Below are 18,608 nucleotides of genomic sequence, written 5' to 3' on the forward strand. Positions count from 1 at the left end.
TCCAATAATTAAGACATAAGACTTAATTAAAGGCATACTAGATACTAAATCTGTTAAAATTTATTCTGTGTTATCATTAATGGATCAAAATCAGTAACTATGTATGGGTAATTTTGAGACCATTATCCGAACTATAAATCTCAAAAGCATGTAAAATAATTGGAATAAGATCTGCTCTCTAAACAGTACTATTTTTTTAGATATAGGTAACTATAGATAGCCATTTAGTTTCTTGAGTTATCGTGCTTTTATAAATGCACTCATTTTTTACAGGAATGTTGCCCCTATTTAGTTACCAATTTTGTGTGGCCTTAGTATTTTGAAAATAGTACCTTTGTCTTCTGTAATTTATCCACAGACAGTTTTTTTTTTAATTTGATTTATATGCCACCCTTCTCCGGAGACTCAAGGCGGCTTACAATGCGTTAAGCAATAGCCTTCATACTTTTGTATATTTATACAAAGTCATCTTATTTCCACCATAATCTGGGTCCTCATTTTATCTACCTTAGAAAGGATGGAAGCCTGAGTCAACCTTGAGCCTGGTGAGATTTGAACTTGCAGTAATTGCAGGGAGCAGATGTAAGTGGATGTTAATAACAGTGCTTTAGTCTGCTGAGCCACCAGAACTCTTACAAAAGTTCCCCTTACAAAAGAGCTAAAGCCCATAATATATTCTTTAACTCAATTGGTGCTAATAAATATATCTATATGTGACATAACCGGTCCTCACTGACCCACCACATTAAGTCAGTGGTGCTCTTTTTTGATAATTTTGAATATAAAATATAAAAAAATAGACAAAGTCTATGTAAATACGTAGCCTTGCCTAATCCCTTCCTGCCATAGGATGGGGAAGAAAATTATCCTTGTTATTACTTCTAATTTGAAGCGGAACATCCACTTCCAGCTGTTTAGTCAACTGGAATCACCAACAATCTATTGAGATCTTTTCAGATTTCTTCCAAGTCATATCACAGGAATCAAATGCTGGTTTTAAATCTATAAAGGCTATATAAAGGCTATCTAGTCCCTTAAATAGAACAGTATATATTTTTTCTGTCAAATTAATGGTTTAACAATGGCACATGGGGATTTCTCTTATTAAAAAGCTTGCTCATCTCTTGTTCTAGTAATTTCACAAGAAGCAGATAGGCAAACAATTTGTGATGATATACAATAGTACAATAGTTAATTGGGTCAGCTATATTACTATTTATTAAAATGGAAGATGAGGATGGCAACAATACATAGTTATTTAGAGAATAGGTGTTTATTTATCCACCCAATAAACAATGGGTTTACATTGAATTGTTATCTGAATTAAAAATATTAACACATTCTGAGAAAAATATACCATCTATAGATGTTTGTGTGCTAGGCTATAAACAATACATATATTAAATATATATATTTCCATTTCCAGTTTTTCTCATGAAAAACAAAGTGCAGAAACATTTGTTTTGCTGTTATTTAAAAATGTTTTATCTCTAGACATGATAAATATGGAGGTTAATCTAACAGACAACTAGGCATACTTGTTAAACATAGAGAAGACTACAGAATATCATTTCCCCAGGGGATGTCCAGACGCAACATTCCTCAGAGCGCTTAACCTATTTGTCCTCCATTTTTGCTGGAGAAAGAAACTGGGGTTTCCCTTGATTGTTGATTAGTGTTTCAACTATCTTATTGGTGCTACAGTTCTCTCCATTCAGAAGTTGGAGCCAATTCAAAATATTCTCGCTCATGTTCTTTGCACAGTTCCAGGAATACCTGAACAATACAATAAATCAATAGCTATAAAGGAATTGCACATACATTTGATTTATAAACTGATAGCATTGATTCTGGCTTCTATCTAGGCACATCTGAGAATATATAATAATTGCATACTTATGTCCGTGTTTTGCTTGAGGTGGAAACACAAAGGTAAATTTATCTATGCAGGGATAAAGCATTAAAATGTTTTGTTTTTTTCCAGCGTGCATCTGATGTTTCTGTAACTCCCTTTACTGGCGCTACAAAAATAGCATACCGCTTAAGGTCCTCCCTTAGCCTAGAGAAGATTGCTAGTTTAAAATGTTTTTGGAGTAGCTATTTTTCCCACTCACCTTCTGCTCTCAAATAGCCAAAATACCTCTTAGACCAGCTTTTTTTATTCTGGCATGTAAGAGAGGACTTTCTCACTCTAAATACCACTATATTATTTGAATATCTAAGCCATTACCTGTTCCAAAGTGTTCAGAGAAAAGCTGTACTCTTCAAGACTGAAGTGTTGTTTAGCTGTGTAAATAAAATATTAAGTCAGTTATAGCTGGTTGATTTACATCTGACTTGGGTAATAATTTGCTTTCCTTTCTCTTTGCACAATTACCTTTTCTATCCAACATATCCAACATATATCTCTTTACTCCCTGATAGCATCTACAGAGATTTTTGAGAGTTAACTTAGTGCCTTATCCAAAGAATGCTTTTGATGTGGAAGATTACTCTTTTTGATTACCCTTTTTGATTACCCTTTTTGAGAAACTCACATTCAAAGCTGGGAGTGAAGCTGGCAAAAAATCATAGTACTGCATGAACCTGTTCATTGTGGGTGGCTGAAATTGAGGTGGCCAACAAATTTGCCCCTGATGTAGCTGCCAGGCAGTCTGCAGGCCCTTACAAATCACTGCAAAATTTATTCCAACCTACCATCTTCGAGCATGGCAAAGGCTCTAGAGAGAGGCAGGGCATCTTCCATTGGGATCTTATAGGCCAACAAAGTGGATATCCTAAGAGGCAGGGAAACCAATCATTAGTTATTAAACTAACACAAAATGCTAACATAGGGTCTACTTGTACAGAAAAAGAAAAGTTGAAAGGGAAGGGAATATAAGGAATAAATTCATAGCAATATTTTTGGGGCACAGTTATGACTGTTTATTTGGGAAGTAATATGCATGCAAGATGCCTTATCTGGCAAAGAAAATACAAATGACATCTCTTTGTATCCAGATATTTCAGTTTTCCACAATATTAAAACTTCCTGTTTAATGTGGGGTTGACAGAAAGGAACATTTACACTTCCATTTACTTAAAACTCTCTTGCTATACAGTAGTTGATAGTAATTTCGGAAAACAGCTTCACGTGAGGGCCTTAATTCATCTTAGTAAATACATACTAAAGCCAAATAAATCAGGCTGTATTGGCTCCTTAATCAAAGGCAGAGTGAACAGAGGCCACATTCAGCTGGTTAATTTGACACATCCCATAAGCAAAAAAAAGGTTAAGAAATTCACTATCAGAATAATATGGAATGTACGAATGAAAACATTTAAAAAAAAACTGTGCAGAGAAGTTACCTTTCTTGACGTGCTGCTTGTGGGAAAATTTGTAGAATCTGAGTATTCACAAGATCTCCTTCTTCTACTCCTTTTACTTTTATTTGTAGCAAGTAATTTTTCCCAAATTTGCTTTTCAAATACTGAATTGAACCAAGGCACCTGCAGAAAGAAAGGATTATCATATACCATATGGTTTCAAGGTAACACTAATTCAGACATAGGTTAGTCCTCACTTAACAACAGACATTGGGGCTGGAATTTCCATTGCTAAAAAATGTGGTTGTAAAGCATGATGTCATCCAAACTTATCACATAGTACAGCAGTTCCTGTTCTCCCTGTTGCCATTGTTAAGCAATAATTGTGGGCAGACCAGTGGGCAGCTAAATGGCCGCTGGCAGGGTGGGATGTGACATTGATGGTATCTGTGAATTCTATTTTGAAATATAGTTTATTTCCACTAGTATTTCATGCAGCTTCCCTTTCCCATGCATTCAGAGAATACCTATATGAAATCATCTGATATTGTGTACTATCCCAATTCCCATTAATCGTGAATTTTGCCCATATGGGAAGTGGCTTTACTTAGGTAATTATCCAAGGTGAATGCACACTTTGGCCCAGTTTGGGCATTTGTTCATGTGGAAGGTCTTTCCCCATTAAAAAAAACCCCTTCAACTCAGAGCACCTGCTATCTGTATCAAACACACACAGGACATCTGCTACCATTACCCATATATGTTTTTGCTCTATGTGATGTGATATTTTTGTAATATCTATGATATCTTTTCTAGACTATTGTGGAATCATCTGAACTTCCATGTAACTCATTCAGCTTCAGCATTTGTCTTTGTGTCCTCACAATCCACTTAGAAATAGAAAATTGCTACTTAAGCAATTACTAGAAAACATATTGCTATCATCAACTGAAGAAAACAAGCAGAACAAGCAGAACAATAGAAGCAGAACAAGAACTATCCTTTACCTCATTCACTTTGCTTCAAGCAATTCTCTATTTGGGTTTTATCTATACTTTCTCTATTTGGGTAGCCTGTTATATAGGTAAAATATTTAAAGAAACCCACCTGAGCTGTCCAGACACCATGATAGCTACTCGGTCACACAACACCTCTGCTTCCTCCATGTGGTGAGTTGTCAGAATGACTCCTTCATCCTTCTCCTGCAGCATAGTGTGAATTGCTCTCCTGTTGACAACAAATGGCTGAGGAAGTTTAAGCAACCTTGAAGCAGCTCTAAAGGCCTGTTCCGGTCATTGCCATTCTATTCTGATCCTGCATAACTGATGGGCACATCTTCCATGGCAGAAAAAAAAACCTATTCCCATCTAGTCCCAAATTAATTTGCATGAAGAAATTGTAAAGAGGGACAAGAAAACCTGCATCTTTTTCTCCTTACCTCTCTCACTCTCCCCTCATGGAAAATGACTAAAATCTCCTCAAGGGAGACTCAAGAGTTTTCTCTTTTAACTTTTGGGATCATGAGGAGAAGATGGAAGAGAATCTGCCATTTAGGAGGAAACCAGTTTTCCTCGGCATGAGTCAAATTCTTTATCTGCACAGATAGGAACATAACCACATTTTCCAACAGTGACTGAGATATTCTAGGGGTATGAATTGGAAGTATTTCCACTTGCAATATTGTCAGATGCTTTCTCTGTATTCAGGTGTAAGAAGTAATGTTTAGTCAGTGGCTTTAGATATTATTTGTAAAACGGTTCCCCACCCTACACAATAGAACTAAAGGAGAAAGAAAGGAAGGAAATGGGGAGACTGGAATTTGTCATTTTTATAAGAGTGAAACTCTTATTCTAAAGGGTGAATCCCTGAGTCACTTACCACACCTGGCGCTTCCCTTTTGGATCCAGGCCTGTGGTTGGTTCATCTAAAAGCATCAGAGTGGGATTACCCAACATGCTTAGAGCAAAGCACAACTAAAATGTAGAGAATGAGACTTATCACAATATTTCATGGAAACACAGAACAGAAATGTGAAGACATAATTTTAAAAAGGTATTTGTAAAGTGCTCAGCACCTACACATTTTTGAATCTGTGAAGCTCCACAGGAATATGTCAAAAAAAAAAGACTGCTGAAATGTTCAGTAGGCTTCAATCAACCAACCAGAACATGTCAAAAGATCTTGTTAGTTTTATATGAAATTATCATGGACCAGGATGAATAAAGTGTTTATTAATAATGAGGCCTTAAGTTGGAAATGCATAATCAGCACCAGGAAATTAAAAATGTTCATTATGCCTCAACATTCTACTAAATACTAATACTAACATTCCTCATCTTTCACAGTTTGTTCTAGACAGCTGAAGTCACCTTGACAAAACAAAATTATGAATTATGACATCATATTTCCTGCCGTGTATTATTTAGGATCACACTAATACTTCTATGATGCTTCTATAGAAATATACCAGAGTTTGGAATATTTTACAGTGTGCATGAATCAAGTTAAACTTTAATATAGGGGAATCAATTTTTGAACTTACTAGAGGGTAATTTCCCAATCCATAATTTTTAATTGCATGCTATGCAGAACAGTACATGTGTTAAGCAAAGTCAATGTTTAATATGGTCAGTATTGTTTGACTATATGCTCAATGATCTTCTCTGATTTTCCAGCAGCTCATCTCATTATCCCCACTGTCCAACAGATTTAAAAAATGTAATATTTCCAAGCAAAACATAAGCCAATCATATGCTATGTAAGGGTTGGTGCTTAACGAAGACTGAATCCAGGTTTCCAGGGCTCCAAGTATGGCTGTCCATGTCATTAGAGCTGCCATATTGTATTAGGCATTCTCTTCTTGCCACCAATTTATGGAAATTTTCTTTCAAATAGCACCAACATGGCCTGGACTTTCACACACAGAAAAAGAGATCACATAAGGCAAAAGATAAAGCAGTAGAATGGCTGAGAGAAAAAAGGGGAAAATAACAAAGAGGAGCAACCCAATTGTTCTTGATGCTGCTAATAAATGTTTACTAAATCTTTAGTATTTGTCCATTAGTACCAGAGTAACAAAATATTGAGCTTACTTTTCTGGTTAATCCAGCTGCTAAAGTCTTTATTGTCTTTTTAAAATGCCCTCGGAGTTTTAGAGCTTGAGATATTCTAAAAACAAAGCAGAACTTACAATGTTTGATCTATTCTGCAATTGCAAACATATTAAGAAAATAAAAGACATTCCATTGCAATATTGGATGACATGTAGAAATTTCAATTCTGATGTTCAATAGCCGAAAAAGAAAAATCAAAACTGAAAAAACTACTTAATAACTTATAACAACTAGTATTTTTCAGTTTTGAATGTACAAACTGACCTCTATTAATAACAAAAGTTGTGGTAGGTATCTAATTATTAAAAAGGATTCTTTGTCCATACCGATTAATGGCCATTGTAGCATCATCCTTTCTGATCCCTTTTACTGCTGCAAAAATCTCCAAATGTTCTTTCGTGGTCAGGTTGGACCAGAGCGCGTTCTCCTGAGGACAGTAGCCAAGAGCAGCATTTTCCTCTGTCACAGCTCCATCAGCTCCTTTAATCTGTACCTGTTCCAAATAGACAGCATAAGAATCTCATTTGTTTTCATCCAATATAAGAATATATTTTGAAATATCAGTAAGGTGACAAGGAATGTATATGAAATGCAAGTATTCTATACCAAAATAGTGCACTCAGAACCAAGTCCAAGAAAGATGAAGAGGCATAGCATAGGGAAGTGATGGCTAAACTTTTCTGGACTGAGTGCCTTGCAAAGTGTGCTGGAAGCCCCAAAATGCAATGTGTGCCCCCTGCATGCACCCCGCTGCCATCTGCTCCATTCTTAGCCACATACTCCACCCTTCCTCCTGATCATATGACCCAGAGAGAAATATATGAAGCCTAACCACTCCTCTCCCCTATATAGGCACATTCACATACAAAGATACCACATCAAGGGAAATGAAAAACATAGAAGACAGAAAAAAGGAATTACTTTGTTATACAGAAAAAAAAAATCCAGATGCTCCCTGCAGCATCATCTGGGAAAAGGGCTGCGAAGAATTCTAGAAGCTATGCTTTGAAAGTTCTTTCTTGTTAAAATGGCTAAAGTTACATTTACCTGTCCTGCACTTGGCTCTGTGTCTCCTATTATCAAGTTAATTGTTGTACTTTTACCAGCTCCATTGGGTCCCAGAAGGCCTAAAACTTCTCCTGCAAAGTAAAATATTTCCATTAAAATAGAGCCAAGTGAACTGATAAGAAATGAATTAATAATAACTTAGTAGAAACTCATAAGATACAAACTAGTTTATTACATTATCAATTTAATGAGTACCGGAGTACCTTGGTCTAACACTTTGAGTTGTATTCAAAGTATCAATCAATAAAATCTTAAGGCAAAGAGATACAGTACTCATATGTCACTGGAAAAGAACTGTTCAAGAATGAATTTGTTCTCTTCTGAGAGTTGTAGCCTCCCACGTCCCACCACACCCCCAGCTTATACAATTCATTCAACTTCCTGTTGTAAAGATTGAGGAAAACATCCAGGAGGAGGAAGGAAAAAGAAAATTCCATTGCTTCCATGGGGCTTCACTTACATACCACATCGATGTACACCTTTAACAAAACAAGTCTTGCTTCCAACTACGTGCACACTACTATATTATAAGAGAGAAAATGAAAGATAGTCTATTTTGCCCTGGTTATTTTTTTTTATTTTAAGTTATTATCTTTAATATATCAGTCAGATATGATAAATCAATTAGGATTAGTGAGAAGGTAATAGCAAAAAAATCAGAATCTCACCAGCCCAGCTCCGTTCTAAAATAGATAAAAATATGTATATGGTGGGATTGGATTGAAACCTAGATTGAAGGCTTAGAAATGAGAAAATGGTGTGTGCTTCCAAAGCGTGCTACTCTAAATGCTATAAAGTGCATTATTTTCTTGTTTTCCTTTTTGGAGTACTTATTACAGGTGTCCTCGACTTACAACCATTCGTTCAGTAACTGTTCAAAGTTATAATGGCACTGAAAAAGTGACTTATGACCATTTTCCACACTTATGACCAGGGGTGGGCTTCAAAAATTTTATCAAGGGGTTCTCTGCCCGATTGCTGGGTGAGCGTGGCCATGGTGGGTGTGGCCTAGTCGGCCTGCTGCACCATGGCGTGTTTTTGCCCTCTCTGGGCTCTGGAGGCTTTCCTTGGTAGTACAAGGGTTTAAAGCACCCTGTTATTAAGCTGCTTAAGACCAGCTGCCTGCAATTACTGCAGGGTTCGAATCTCGCCAAGGCTCAAGGTTGACTCAGCTTTCCATCCTTTCTAAGGTAGGTGAAATGAGGACCCAGTTGTGGGGGCAATAAGCTGACTTTGTATAAATATACAAAAAAGGATGAAGGCTATTGCTGAGCACATTGTAAGCCGCCCTGAGTCTTCGGAGAAGGGCGGCATATAAATCAAATTAAAAAAAAAAAAAAAAAAAAAAACAGCCTTCCCAGGCTCCAGAGGCCCTCTGGAGGCCAGAAACGTTTCCGGCCTTCCCGAACTTCTGGTAGGCCCGTTTTTCACTCTCCCTGAGCCTCCGTGCACACCCTGCACTTACTTGCATCCAAAACAGGCCATTAGTCAGGAGTGGGATTTGGGGGTTCTGTGAAAATGCACAGAATCTTAGCTAGAGGTTCCCCCGAACCCCTGAGAACTCGCAGCAGCCCACCCCTGCTTATGACTGTTGCAGTATCCCCACGGTCATGTGATCAAAATTAGAATGTTTGGTAATTGGATTATATTTATGATGATTATTGTTCCCCAGGGTCATGTGATCACCTTTTGCAACAAGCAAATCAAAGGGGTTTCACTTTACAACCATGATACTAATTTAACAACTGCAGTGATTCAATTACCAACTATGGCAAGAAAGGTCATAAATTGGGGCAAAACTTATTTAACTGTCTTGCTTAGTAACAGAAATTTTGGGCTGAATTGTGGTTGTAAATTGAGGATTAACTATATTCTTTTTGTTAAGTTTGCACTGAAAAATTCTTTCTTCTTTCCAATGAATTTTATGTTTTCTTGGTATGGATGGGCATTAACTATCTTCATACACTGAAGCAAGGGAAAACCAAAGTTCAGCCTTATTGTCTGCTGTGTGCTATATTCACAGAATATATCCTGGACGTCAATCATCACTCCAAAGTGGGGACTGAGAAAAGATGTATTGTTTGACCTTGATCTGATAACAGTTTAACTGAATTCTGTGATTCAATAATAGAATCTGATGGGAAATATATCACATTTAATTTACTGATCATTTACTTGGTGAAATTCTGAGCATTGCTATCCCTAATTTGACATTAGCGTTTGAAACCCCACAATGCTTCTTTTACTTAATTTTTGCTGATCAATAACTATAATAGATTTATAATAGAGACTGAGTTAAGAATATTGTTCATTCCAATCAAACCTTTTTTAACACAAAAGGAGACGTTTCTGGTAGCCACTTTTTTTTCTTCCTTCTTCTTCTTGAAACAAAAAGAGGAACAAGTCTTTCCATGTTTGTATTCCTTGCGCAAGTCATGGACAATGATAACTGGTTTCTAAGCAGAGAGAAGATATTGCTTACACTATATACACATGGCCATTTTGTACTCTTAGTTGATCTAGGTATGAGACAATCTCTTTTGGTAAATCACAGAAACAAGTAGAAGTGGCTACTTCTTATCAAGAGTATGCCATTGTAGCTCAACTTATCTCTACCTGGAAGCAGATTTCCACTGTGTTCAGATAGATCTTTCCCGTTGTCTGCCTGCCACATTATCTAACTATGTGAACTGTTATCTAAACAATAATTCCTTAAACTGTTTGGACAACAGAACAACAATGACTGTGTCACTGCCTCAGCAATGATGGTTTACAATAGAAAAGACAATACCTAGATCCCACTTGTTTTAAACCTTCCATCAATGCCTTAATTTTTGTGAAATGGTTTTGGACATTCTGGTGTGCAATCTACTTTACAATCTATTTCAAATGCTCTTCCTGAATGTTATTTCTCTTATGGCATTTGGTTTCATTAATAGCTGCTTGTTGCTTCTTGATGCTGGTTTCCTGGAGGATTGGGCTATACGTTAATTATGTAAAAAAGATTTTTGGCCTCCACCAACACCTCTCCATTTGAAGAATTGGAATCTTTCATTATCAAACACCAGCGCAAGTCAAAAGTATCATCAAAAGCATCTCTTTTGGAGAGATTCATTTTATGCCCATACCCTTCTCAGTGCCTAATCCTGCCTGCTCCTAACACTTTGTTTGCTCTGTACACAGAACTATCTGGGTGTTTTTGAACTCTGGTGTTTTTTTACTTCAATAGTGCCTCAATATCCTTGAGGCATTCAAGGCAGTGGTGGGATTCAGCCAGTTCGCACCATTTCTGGAGAACCAGTTGTTAACTTTCTGAGCAGTTTGGCAAACTGGTTTTTGGAAGAAATCACTAGGGCAGAGAACCGGTTGTTAAATTACTTGAATCCCACCACTGATTCAAGGTAAATATATATTTGCAGTGAAAAGGTGTTAGGTAGGACACTATGCAGGATTGTGCATTTAGCTATATTTCATAAGGAAATCAAATATATTCTTGGAATAAATTATACATTTTTTTCAAAATAAGAAAAGCCCAATATCTATGATATACCTCTCCTTCATTGACAGAAGCCAGTGCACTCTGAACTCTGGTCCTTTCATCTAGGACATCTCTGTCATCTGCTTGGCTGAGCTCTTCAGGATTCTGATGGGTTCTTTTTCTTTGTGGAGAAATCCTAGGGACCAAAGATATAACAAGTGATTTGATATCAAAGAATAAATGGTAATTTCAATTAGGCTTTGGTATGATCAACTGACTAATCAATGAAGTATACTATTACTAACACAATTAGGAAGGTAGCAGAAGATTCAGAACTTCTGAACCATGTTGAGATTAAATAAGAAATGATTGGAAAAATCCCTCAGCAAAATGACTATGGGAAAGGCCTTAGAAAGGAAAAAACCTGACACATTAAGTGATTTCTGGCATAGAACGTCTGTGTTTTCAAGAAGTAGAGGACTTTTGTTACCTGCTTCTTCCCAGATTGTAACTGGCCTTCCACCTACTCTCCCTACAGTCAGAATCACATTTTGTGGACCTTTTTGCTTTTTCTTTCATTGAGCTGCCATAATGGGCAGCCAACATCCAAATGACCACTTTATAGTGGCAATAAGTTGGCATAAGTTGGCATGATGCACCTATTAGTAAATTGTACCCCTTCATTTTGTTTGCATTTTTATGAGGCACATGACATATTTATCAAATCCAAATACCATCCTGATGTTCTCACTAAATATCTTCACAACTAAAGAAAATTGAATTTCATTTTCTGATTTCCCACATAGCTTTGGATCAGATGAATGTTTTTCTACTTTGCTTCAATGGTTCATATTGAAAAGGCCGTGGCCGCCCTGGGAACAGCGAAGGATTGGCTGCCAGTGAAAACGGCCACATGAGAGTCCCCCAGAGCTCCATTTTCACTGGCAGACAGTTGCAGGAGGCCGTCACAGCCGAAAACGGAGCTCAGGAGCCCGTTTTCTCTGGCAGAGTGCTCAGGCTGCCACAGGCGCCCCTGACATAAGTGATAACAAGCTGGCCATGCCCACCCTGGCCACACCCACTCTGGCCCCCCAAGGTCAAACACAACCCTGATGCAGCCCTCAATGAAATCGAGTTTGATGCCCCTGTTATAAGGAAATACAAATAGAATATAAAACCAGTGGATGGACTCAATGATATTAGAGATGGCTGCAGCATTAAGAAAGCATGAAGGTCTAAGTTAGGTAAGACTGTCATGAAGAAAATCTATGTGGTCACTAAGAGTTGACTCCAATGGCTTAATGGCTTTCAATCAATTAATCAATATTATTATTAATATAATTGCTTTCATCCAACTAACACACACATACAAAACACACTGTATGCATATTACAATATATACGAACCTAAAAATAGGATCTCTTCTCATAACTGTCTGGTCATATTTCATCACCAGATAACGCAGCAAAAATATGAGGATTATACTCTGCAAATAGGGCTATATAGAAGCAAAAATAGAAATCAGACATCCAACGGTAGAGTTATAAAGATTATACAGAACAATGTTCTGATTGGTTCAGCAGGAATTCTGTTCAATCCAAACTATGGTTCCCTCCACCAGAGTCATAAATTACAACTGGTTTCATTAAAGTGGCTTGGACACAATCACGTACAGTTTTTGAAATCAAGACATTACCATGCAAACTTTTTAATTTATCTCTTAAGCACAATTGTAGAATCATGCTTATAAAGCAAATCATTCAACAATTTCATTAAGAAATGAAATAGATATAAAGGCATAATCAATGCAGCCTCACAAGTTGTGAGGTTTGGTTTTATATTCAATTTGCTGTGCTCAACACAGAATTAAAATATTTTGGAGCACTGAAAGCATGTCCTAGGAAATCAAGTCCATTTCACTTCCCCATTGCTGTTGATCCTGTTTGTAGAAGGTAAACAACAGGCAACATCTATGCAGGGAATTATTTTCCACAGATAGAGGAAACAGTCATGCCCCCGTTGAATCTGCGGGGGAAGATGAGCTGGAACAAGAGCTGACAGAGATCAAGAGGGTGGCTCCGTTGGCCTTGGAGGAAACTGGGGAAGGGCAGACTCAGTCCAGGCAAGGCTTTTCTGAATTAGAAAGGCTTGCAAACAGGGAGGAGCAGCAGAGACAGAGCTCAGGTGAAGAGCAAGGATTACCCCCTCCTGATCCTAGAGCACAGAGAGAAGAGAGAAGGCGAGACCAGCACAGACTGAGACAGCTACGAGGGAGAGTGCCCCGCCCCCTTCACAAGGCACACCTGGGGACTGAGATGTAAGGAGGTGCCGGTGGGAGAGGCATCTGTTGGGAACAAGTGATGAATCTGTGGAGCCTCATGTGCACTTGCCAACGCCTGGAGATTACTGTTTGGCTAATCTGGCTTACTGGACTGTTGGCCCTGGTTACTGTGTGGCTAACTTTGCTTACTGGACTCTTTGCAGCCAGAGGCTGCTGAAGGTGCATGTGAGAATTTTGCTCCAGGACTTGTAGTAAACGTGGGAACATTTGGGGCACAGTTGGAGCAATAAAGGGAAGTTAGACCTGTTCTCTGGCTGTGTTGCTTTTGTGCCACACCCTGAGTCATCACATGACATTGTGTAGAAAACAACTTAGAAATAATCACACTGATTAGTATGAAGTTTATTGTGTGATCATGGTCTGATTGCTAGGTAAAAAGGCTCAGTTCTGGAAGATCTATTTGGAAGATGTTCTTCTCTGTTGGCCATGGCCATGGATAGGGAAATGAAAGCAATAAAATGAACTTGTTCCATTCTTCTCCAAGCTCTGCTCTCCAGACTTCTCACAAGAAGTTCATTCATTCTTTCAGTTAGACAATATTCAGGCATATCACATTCTCAGGAACTCTATACTCATGACAATAATAATGCCTTGCAACCTGTTGAAAGTGATGCCACTTAAAGGATAGGTAGTGTATAGTATTAATGACTGCCTTTGTTTATGCAATGGCTGTATACTGAGGTCTAGGCCAAAACTCTTCAATGCTATACAAGTGAGTGGGTGTCTTTTGAGGAAACTCACAGGTGGAATGTCATGGTTTGGGACAAGCCCCTCACCACTGCTCTCATAGTGATGATGATGATGATGATGATGATGATGATGATGATGATGATGATTTTCCTAATGCCTCAGGAGGACTAAAGAAATAATGTAAAATCTATCCCAATAATATCCCAATAAACAAAAGCATTCATTTGAAGCTCTGTGTATATATGTAAACATGGCCCCTGGTATTATGAATAAATACATTCAGTTCTCACCATGATAGTAGATATAAAGAGCTGTGTCTGAACATTATGTTCATCAGTATGAAAGCCTTCCAGCATCTATTTAAAAAGCAGAAGGGATAAAAAAGGACAGTTATTTATTTTCTGCATTTCTATTTCATCCAAGAAAGGGCGGACTGCCAGAGCAAATTCTAAATTCTAAACCCCTGTGTTTCTCCCCACCACCTTCCTCTCAGCAGCTGTCAATCAAATGGTGAGGGGGGCAAGGACCAAGATGGCTCCCTAGGACCGTGATGGCAAATCTATGGCATGCGTGCCACAGGTGGCACGCAGAGACATATCAGTGGGCATGCAAGCTCAGCTCTGGTGCACATGTGCACACCGGTCAGCTGATTTTTGGGCCTTCTGGGCCCACTGGAAGTTGGCAAACAGGCCGTTTCCAGCCTCCTCAGGCTCTTAGAAAGGCTCTGGAGCCTGGGGAGGGCGAAAAAACGGGCCTACCGGGCCCACTGTGCCATCACATGCCAAAAGTGGGGGAAGCATGGGGGGGTCATGCACATATGCATGGGGGCGGGGCGCATAGAATTATGGGTGTGGGCACGCGCACGCCCGCTCCCCCCACTTTTGGCACACGATGGCAAAAAGGTTAGCCATCACTGCCCTAGGAGCTCTGCAGCCTCAGGCCTCATCATAAACAGACTCAACTAATTGCCAAAGTCCAGGAAAAAAAAAAGCAGAGTTGGTGAGTTCAATAGCTCAAGCATAGGCAGGGAAAGAAGCAAGGAAAGGGAGGAAAAGTTAAGACATTTTGTCCAAACAGAAATAGAAAACAGAAACTAAAAGAGAAGGGTGGGGGGGAGGAGACAGACAGACATAGGTTGAACTCTGGAGAAAAAATGTATAGCTTTATAGAAAGTGACTACAGTATAAAGGTGAAAACCCAAAAAAATAGAGAGGTCACAATAAACAAATATAGTAGAGATACAGAATGGAATGCTAGGAAGATATGGTAAAATTCAAACTTTAAAGAATATACTGTAGTATAGTTTAAGTGCCCATAAAATAATAGTTAAATAGAACATAGTTTGGATACTATGAAATCAGTTTCTAAAATAAATGAAGCTGTTTATAATTTAGGATTCCTTTGGGGGGAGGTGGAGGGGTTTTGTAAAATCAGTTTCCTCAAGCCATTGAACAGAGATCCAAAAATCCAACCAACTTTCCAGCATTGTGTGGCTTTATGGAGCCTAGGTCAATCTGGTTATTATTAGTTCAAACAAGAACCAATGTCAGAAGTTTTGTAGAATTAGTTCTTTTTCCAGACTCGCTGCTCCGACAATCCACGCATGGGTATTCACTTCTTGCTTTGCTAGAGACTGAATGTAAACAATTTTTTCCGTTGGTGTAGCCACGCCTCCTGCTCCTGCTCTTCAGTCTTTTCACTCAGTCTAGCTGAAGAGACTTGAGTTGGATTTCTCTGACATTGTCGGTCTTTTATATGTTATTTCTGTTGGGTTTTTTGTGGATTACTACCTTTCTATTCATTTGGACTTCACAAGGGGGACTGTGCAACATGGATTTTAGGGGGTTTACAGCATCTCCTCAGCTGCTAGGGGTGCGTTTAGTGTGCCTGGGGCTCCAGGCTGCTTCCACCTCCTAGGATTCTACTACGAGCAGCTTTCCGGAGGTCTGTTCCCTTTGGGGCAGCTCCATTGATTCTAATTGCCGCTGGTGGTGAGCTGGTTACCTGGCTTGCCAGTACAACTGCCACCACCCTCGCAGTCCTACCCTTAGCAGTGGCTCCGGAGTCACTGGCTGGTGAGCCAGGGCAAACTCCGTGTATAGGAACTCACTTCATGGTGCTGGCAAGGCGACTTATTTAGCCTTCATGCCATTTTGAACATTTGGCAGGCCGCGGTGGCGCTGAGGAGCGGTTCCTGCTTCCGTCACCATTTTGTTGAAGTTGAAAGCTGCGGTGGCACTATTGGAGGCTTTTAATGCCTCGTGCCTTCTTCTTGTACTGCCACAGGCTCTGGGACTTTGTCTGTGAAACCGAGCCTTTTTTCGAAGTGGTACATTCCTGGGGGATTTTACCTTTCATCACACAGAGTTCCTAGTCATTGTCTGCCTTTGAACACCTCTGAGGAGACCCGACAGGACAGCGAGGAGGACAGATTAGTCTCACGCATGTTATTTGAACTTGTACCTTGGCTGCCTGGGACTTAAATAACTACTGCAGCTGGTTTCTGGGGGGTTTCTTCTGTCTGAAGGATTGTGATTTGGGCTAATTGGACATTTCCTTTCAATATCATATATTCTATCAGGCTGTACTTGTACTTGGTCTAGAGGACAATCATGTACTTGTACTTGGTCTAGAGGACAATCATGGCTGATTCTGCCCTGTCTTCAGGCATAAAGGGCCTAGTGGCTCAGCAGACTAACAGCATTGTGATTAACACCAGCTGTCTGCAATTACTGCAAGTTCAAATCTCACCAGGCTCAAGGTTGACTCAGCCTTCCATCCTTTCTAAGGTAGGTAAATTGAGGACCCAGTTTGTGGGGGCAATAAGCTGACTTTGTATAAATATACAAAAGTATGAAGGCTATTGCTTAACGCATTGTAAGCCACCCTGAGTCTCCGGAGAAGGGCGGCATATAAATCAAATTAAAAAAAAAAATAGAGCATGAGTCCCCTCCCCCCCAAAGTGCATAAATCCAAGCACTTGGGTTCAAAATGAGTCAAGACTGTTTCCAGTTGTAATTCGACCAAGGCTAAATCATCCTCTTCCTCTGGGACTTCCAAAAGGGATAAAGACGCAGAACGGTGCCATAAGGCATTGGAGCGCCAATTTGACAAAGCCAAGCAACTGGCTTCTGGGCATCTGGGAGTTGCTGTAGCTAGAGATGTTTTGGTCAGCCAGGATACGGTGGTTCCTGGGGCATCTGGCGATACTGTTGTTCAACATAGACAATCAGTAGGGAGGATACATGACTTGCCTTTGTGTTTCTCCTGCAGATTTCCAGGGGACTGTTCGTTCATGACTGTTCCAGACCGGAGTCAGGTTCTTCTGGATGGTCATTTCTGACAAGTTCTACTGCCTACGCCTTCATGAAAAGACTGAAGAGCAGGAGCAGGGGGCGTGGCTACACCAATGGAAAAAATTGTTTACACTCGGTCTCTAGCAAAGCAAGAAGTGAATACCCATGCGTGGATTGTTGTCGCAGCGAGCTGAAAAGGGACGTTCAGGTAAGCCAACGTCCATTCTAATTCCCTTTTTAGGTAGTCCTGGGTTCATCTGACACTGAACAATAGATTTGCACCTATCCTGCAAAAGCAAATTGATCAAGACCTGATATATTAGATTTACTTACTTTGGGGATCGATAAAAACTTAGCAGAACTCAGAACTAAGACTGGGACTTGAGATGATTGGTCAGATAGGGCCCAAATCTCCCATTTCTGTTATACTAACTTTGACCCATTATTCTGGACTTTCCAACCCATGATGTACATAGGCTTAAGCAAATGGGATTGTGACTGAAGTTGACAATCATTTAAGCTTGAGGTAGGCTTACGACATTGCTTTGTCTGACCGTCCATCAGCCTGCAGCCAGTGGGGGGGGGGGGGACACCAATTGACACATGGCTCCCAGAAAAAAAAAGTTTCTACTATAATTCACTTTGAAGGAAAAATGAATTTTAGTGAAATTCCCACAGTTTTGGAGTGTCACTGGGAAAAGGCATTCCCACCTTAGAGAAATTGTTGGAGAAGTTCTGCTTCCTGGGAAAAATTCAGAGAACTTTTTTTTACCCAATTATTCCCTATACAATCTGGGTTGATGAAAAATTGTTTATGCTCAGATCCAATTTTCATAAGAATAGGCTAAGAGATAATAGATAATATTACACTTACGATTGTAAAAGAAATTATAAAACTTGTAACTGGAAACATAGGAATAAAAAAACTTAACAGGTGTCTTATGTAGTGCTGTGAAATTGAATCTGTTATGATACTTATTATGAACAAAAGCAGCATGACCTAAAATGAAAGAAGAAAATATTTTAATATTTTTTAACAAATGAAGTCACTTTACACAATTTTCTTTTCTATAACCTCTGTCTTGACTTTACAAAGGTCTTGATTTCAATTAAACCACCCTAACTTTTGCATTTGATCATTGCTATTCATGAAGCAGAGACTACTTTTCTTATTATTTTCCTTTCTTTTAGCTTCTATAATTAAACCTGCTGTGGAAAATTAGATTTACTGATCTTATTTTTTTCACTATTGAATAAGACAATTTATATTTCTGATTGAAACACAATTTGTTTGGGATTCTCAAATAACTTATGTA

The 18,608-nt window shown here is 39.0% G+C and overlaps 1 protein-coding gene across 2 annotated transcripts in view; it reads right to left on the minus strand.

Moving 5' to 3' along the window:
• Positions 1-1,323: 1,323 nt before the first annotated feature.
• The window catches only part of LOC139312704 (ABC-type organic anion transporter ABCA8-like), a 76,094-nt gene continuing 58,809 nt past the window's right edge, over positions 1,324-18,608 (minus strand). For both annotated transcript variants that reach the window (XM_070937716.1, XM_070937715.1), the window contains 14 exons: positions 18,167-18,292; positions 14,287-14,352; positions 12,372-12,463; positions 11,038-11,161; positions 9,811-9,943; positions 7,467-7,558; positions 6,746-6,912; positions 6,399-6,474; positions 5,185-5,279; positions 4,414-4,533; positions 3,349-3,489; positions 2,698-2,777; positions 2,231-2,286; positions 1,324-1,776 (listed from right to left, as the gene is read on the minus strand). In XM_070937716.1, the coding sequence (XP_070793817.1) occupies positions 1,699-1,776; positions 2,231-2,286; positions 2,698-2,777; positions 3,349-3,489; positions 4,414-4,533; positions 5,185-5,279; positions 6,399-6,474; positions 6,746-6,912; positions 7,467-7,558; positions 9,811-9,943; positions 11,038-11,161; positions 12,372-12,463; positions 14,287-14,352; positions 18,167-18,292 (1,446 nt within the window). In that variant the 3' untranslated portion in view covers positions 1,324-1,698. The remainder of the gene's footprint in view (positions 1,777-2,230; positions 2,287-2,697; positions 2,778-3,348; positions 3,490-4,413; positions 4,534-5,184; positions 5,280-6,398; positions 6,475-6,745; positions 6,913-7,466; positions 7,559-9,810; positions 9,944-11,037; positions 11,162-12,371; positions 12,464-14,286; positions 14,353-18,166; positions 18,293-18,608) is intronic.

The sequence above is a fragment of the Pituophis catenifer genome, unplaced genomic scaffold (assembly GCF_029215685.1).
Source record: "Pituophis catenifer annectens isolate HBS135680 unplaced genomic scaffold, rPitCat1.0.hap2 SCAF_2, whole genome shotgun sequence".
In the NCBI taxonomy this organism is placed as follows: domain Eukaryota; kingdom Metazoa; phylum Chordata; class Lepidosauria; order Squamata; family Colubridae; genus Pituophis; species Pituophis catenifer.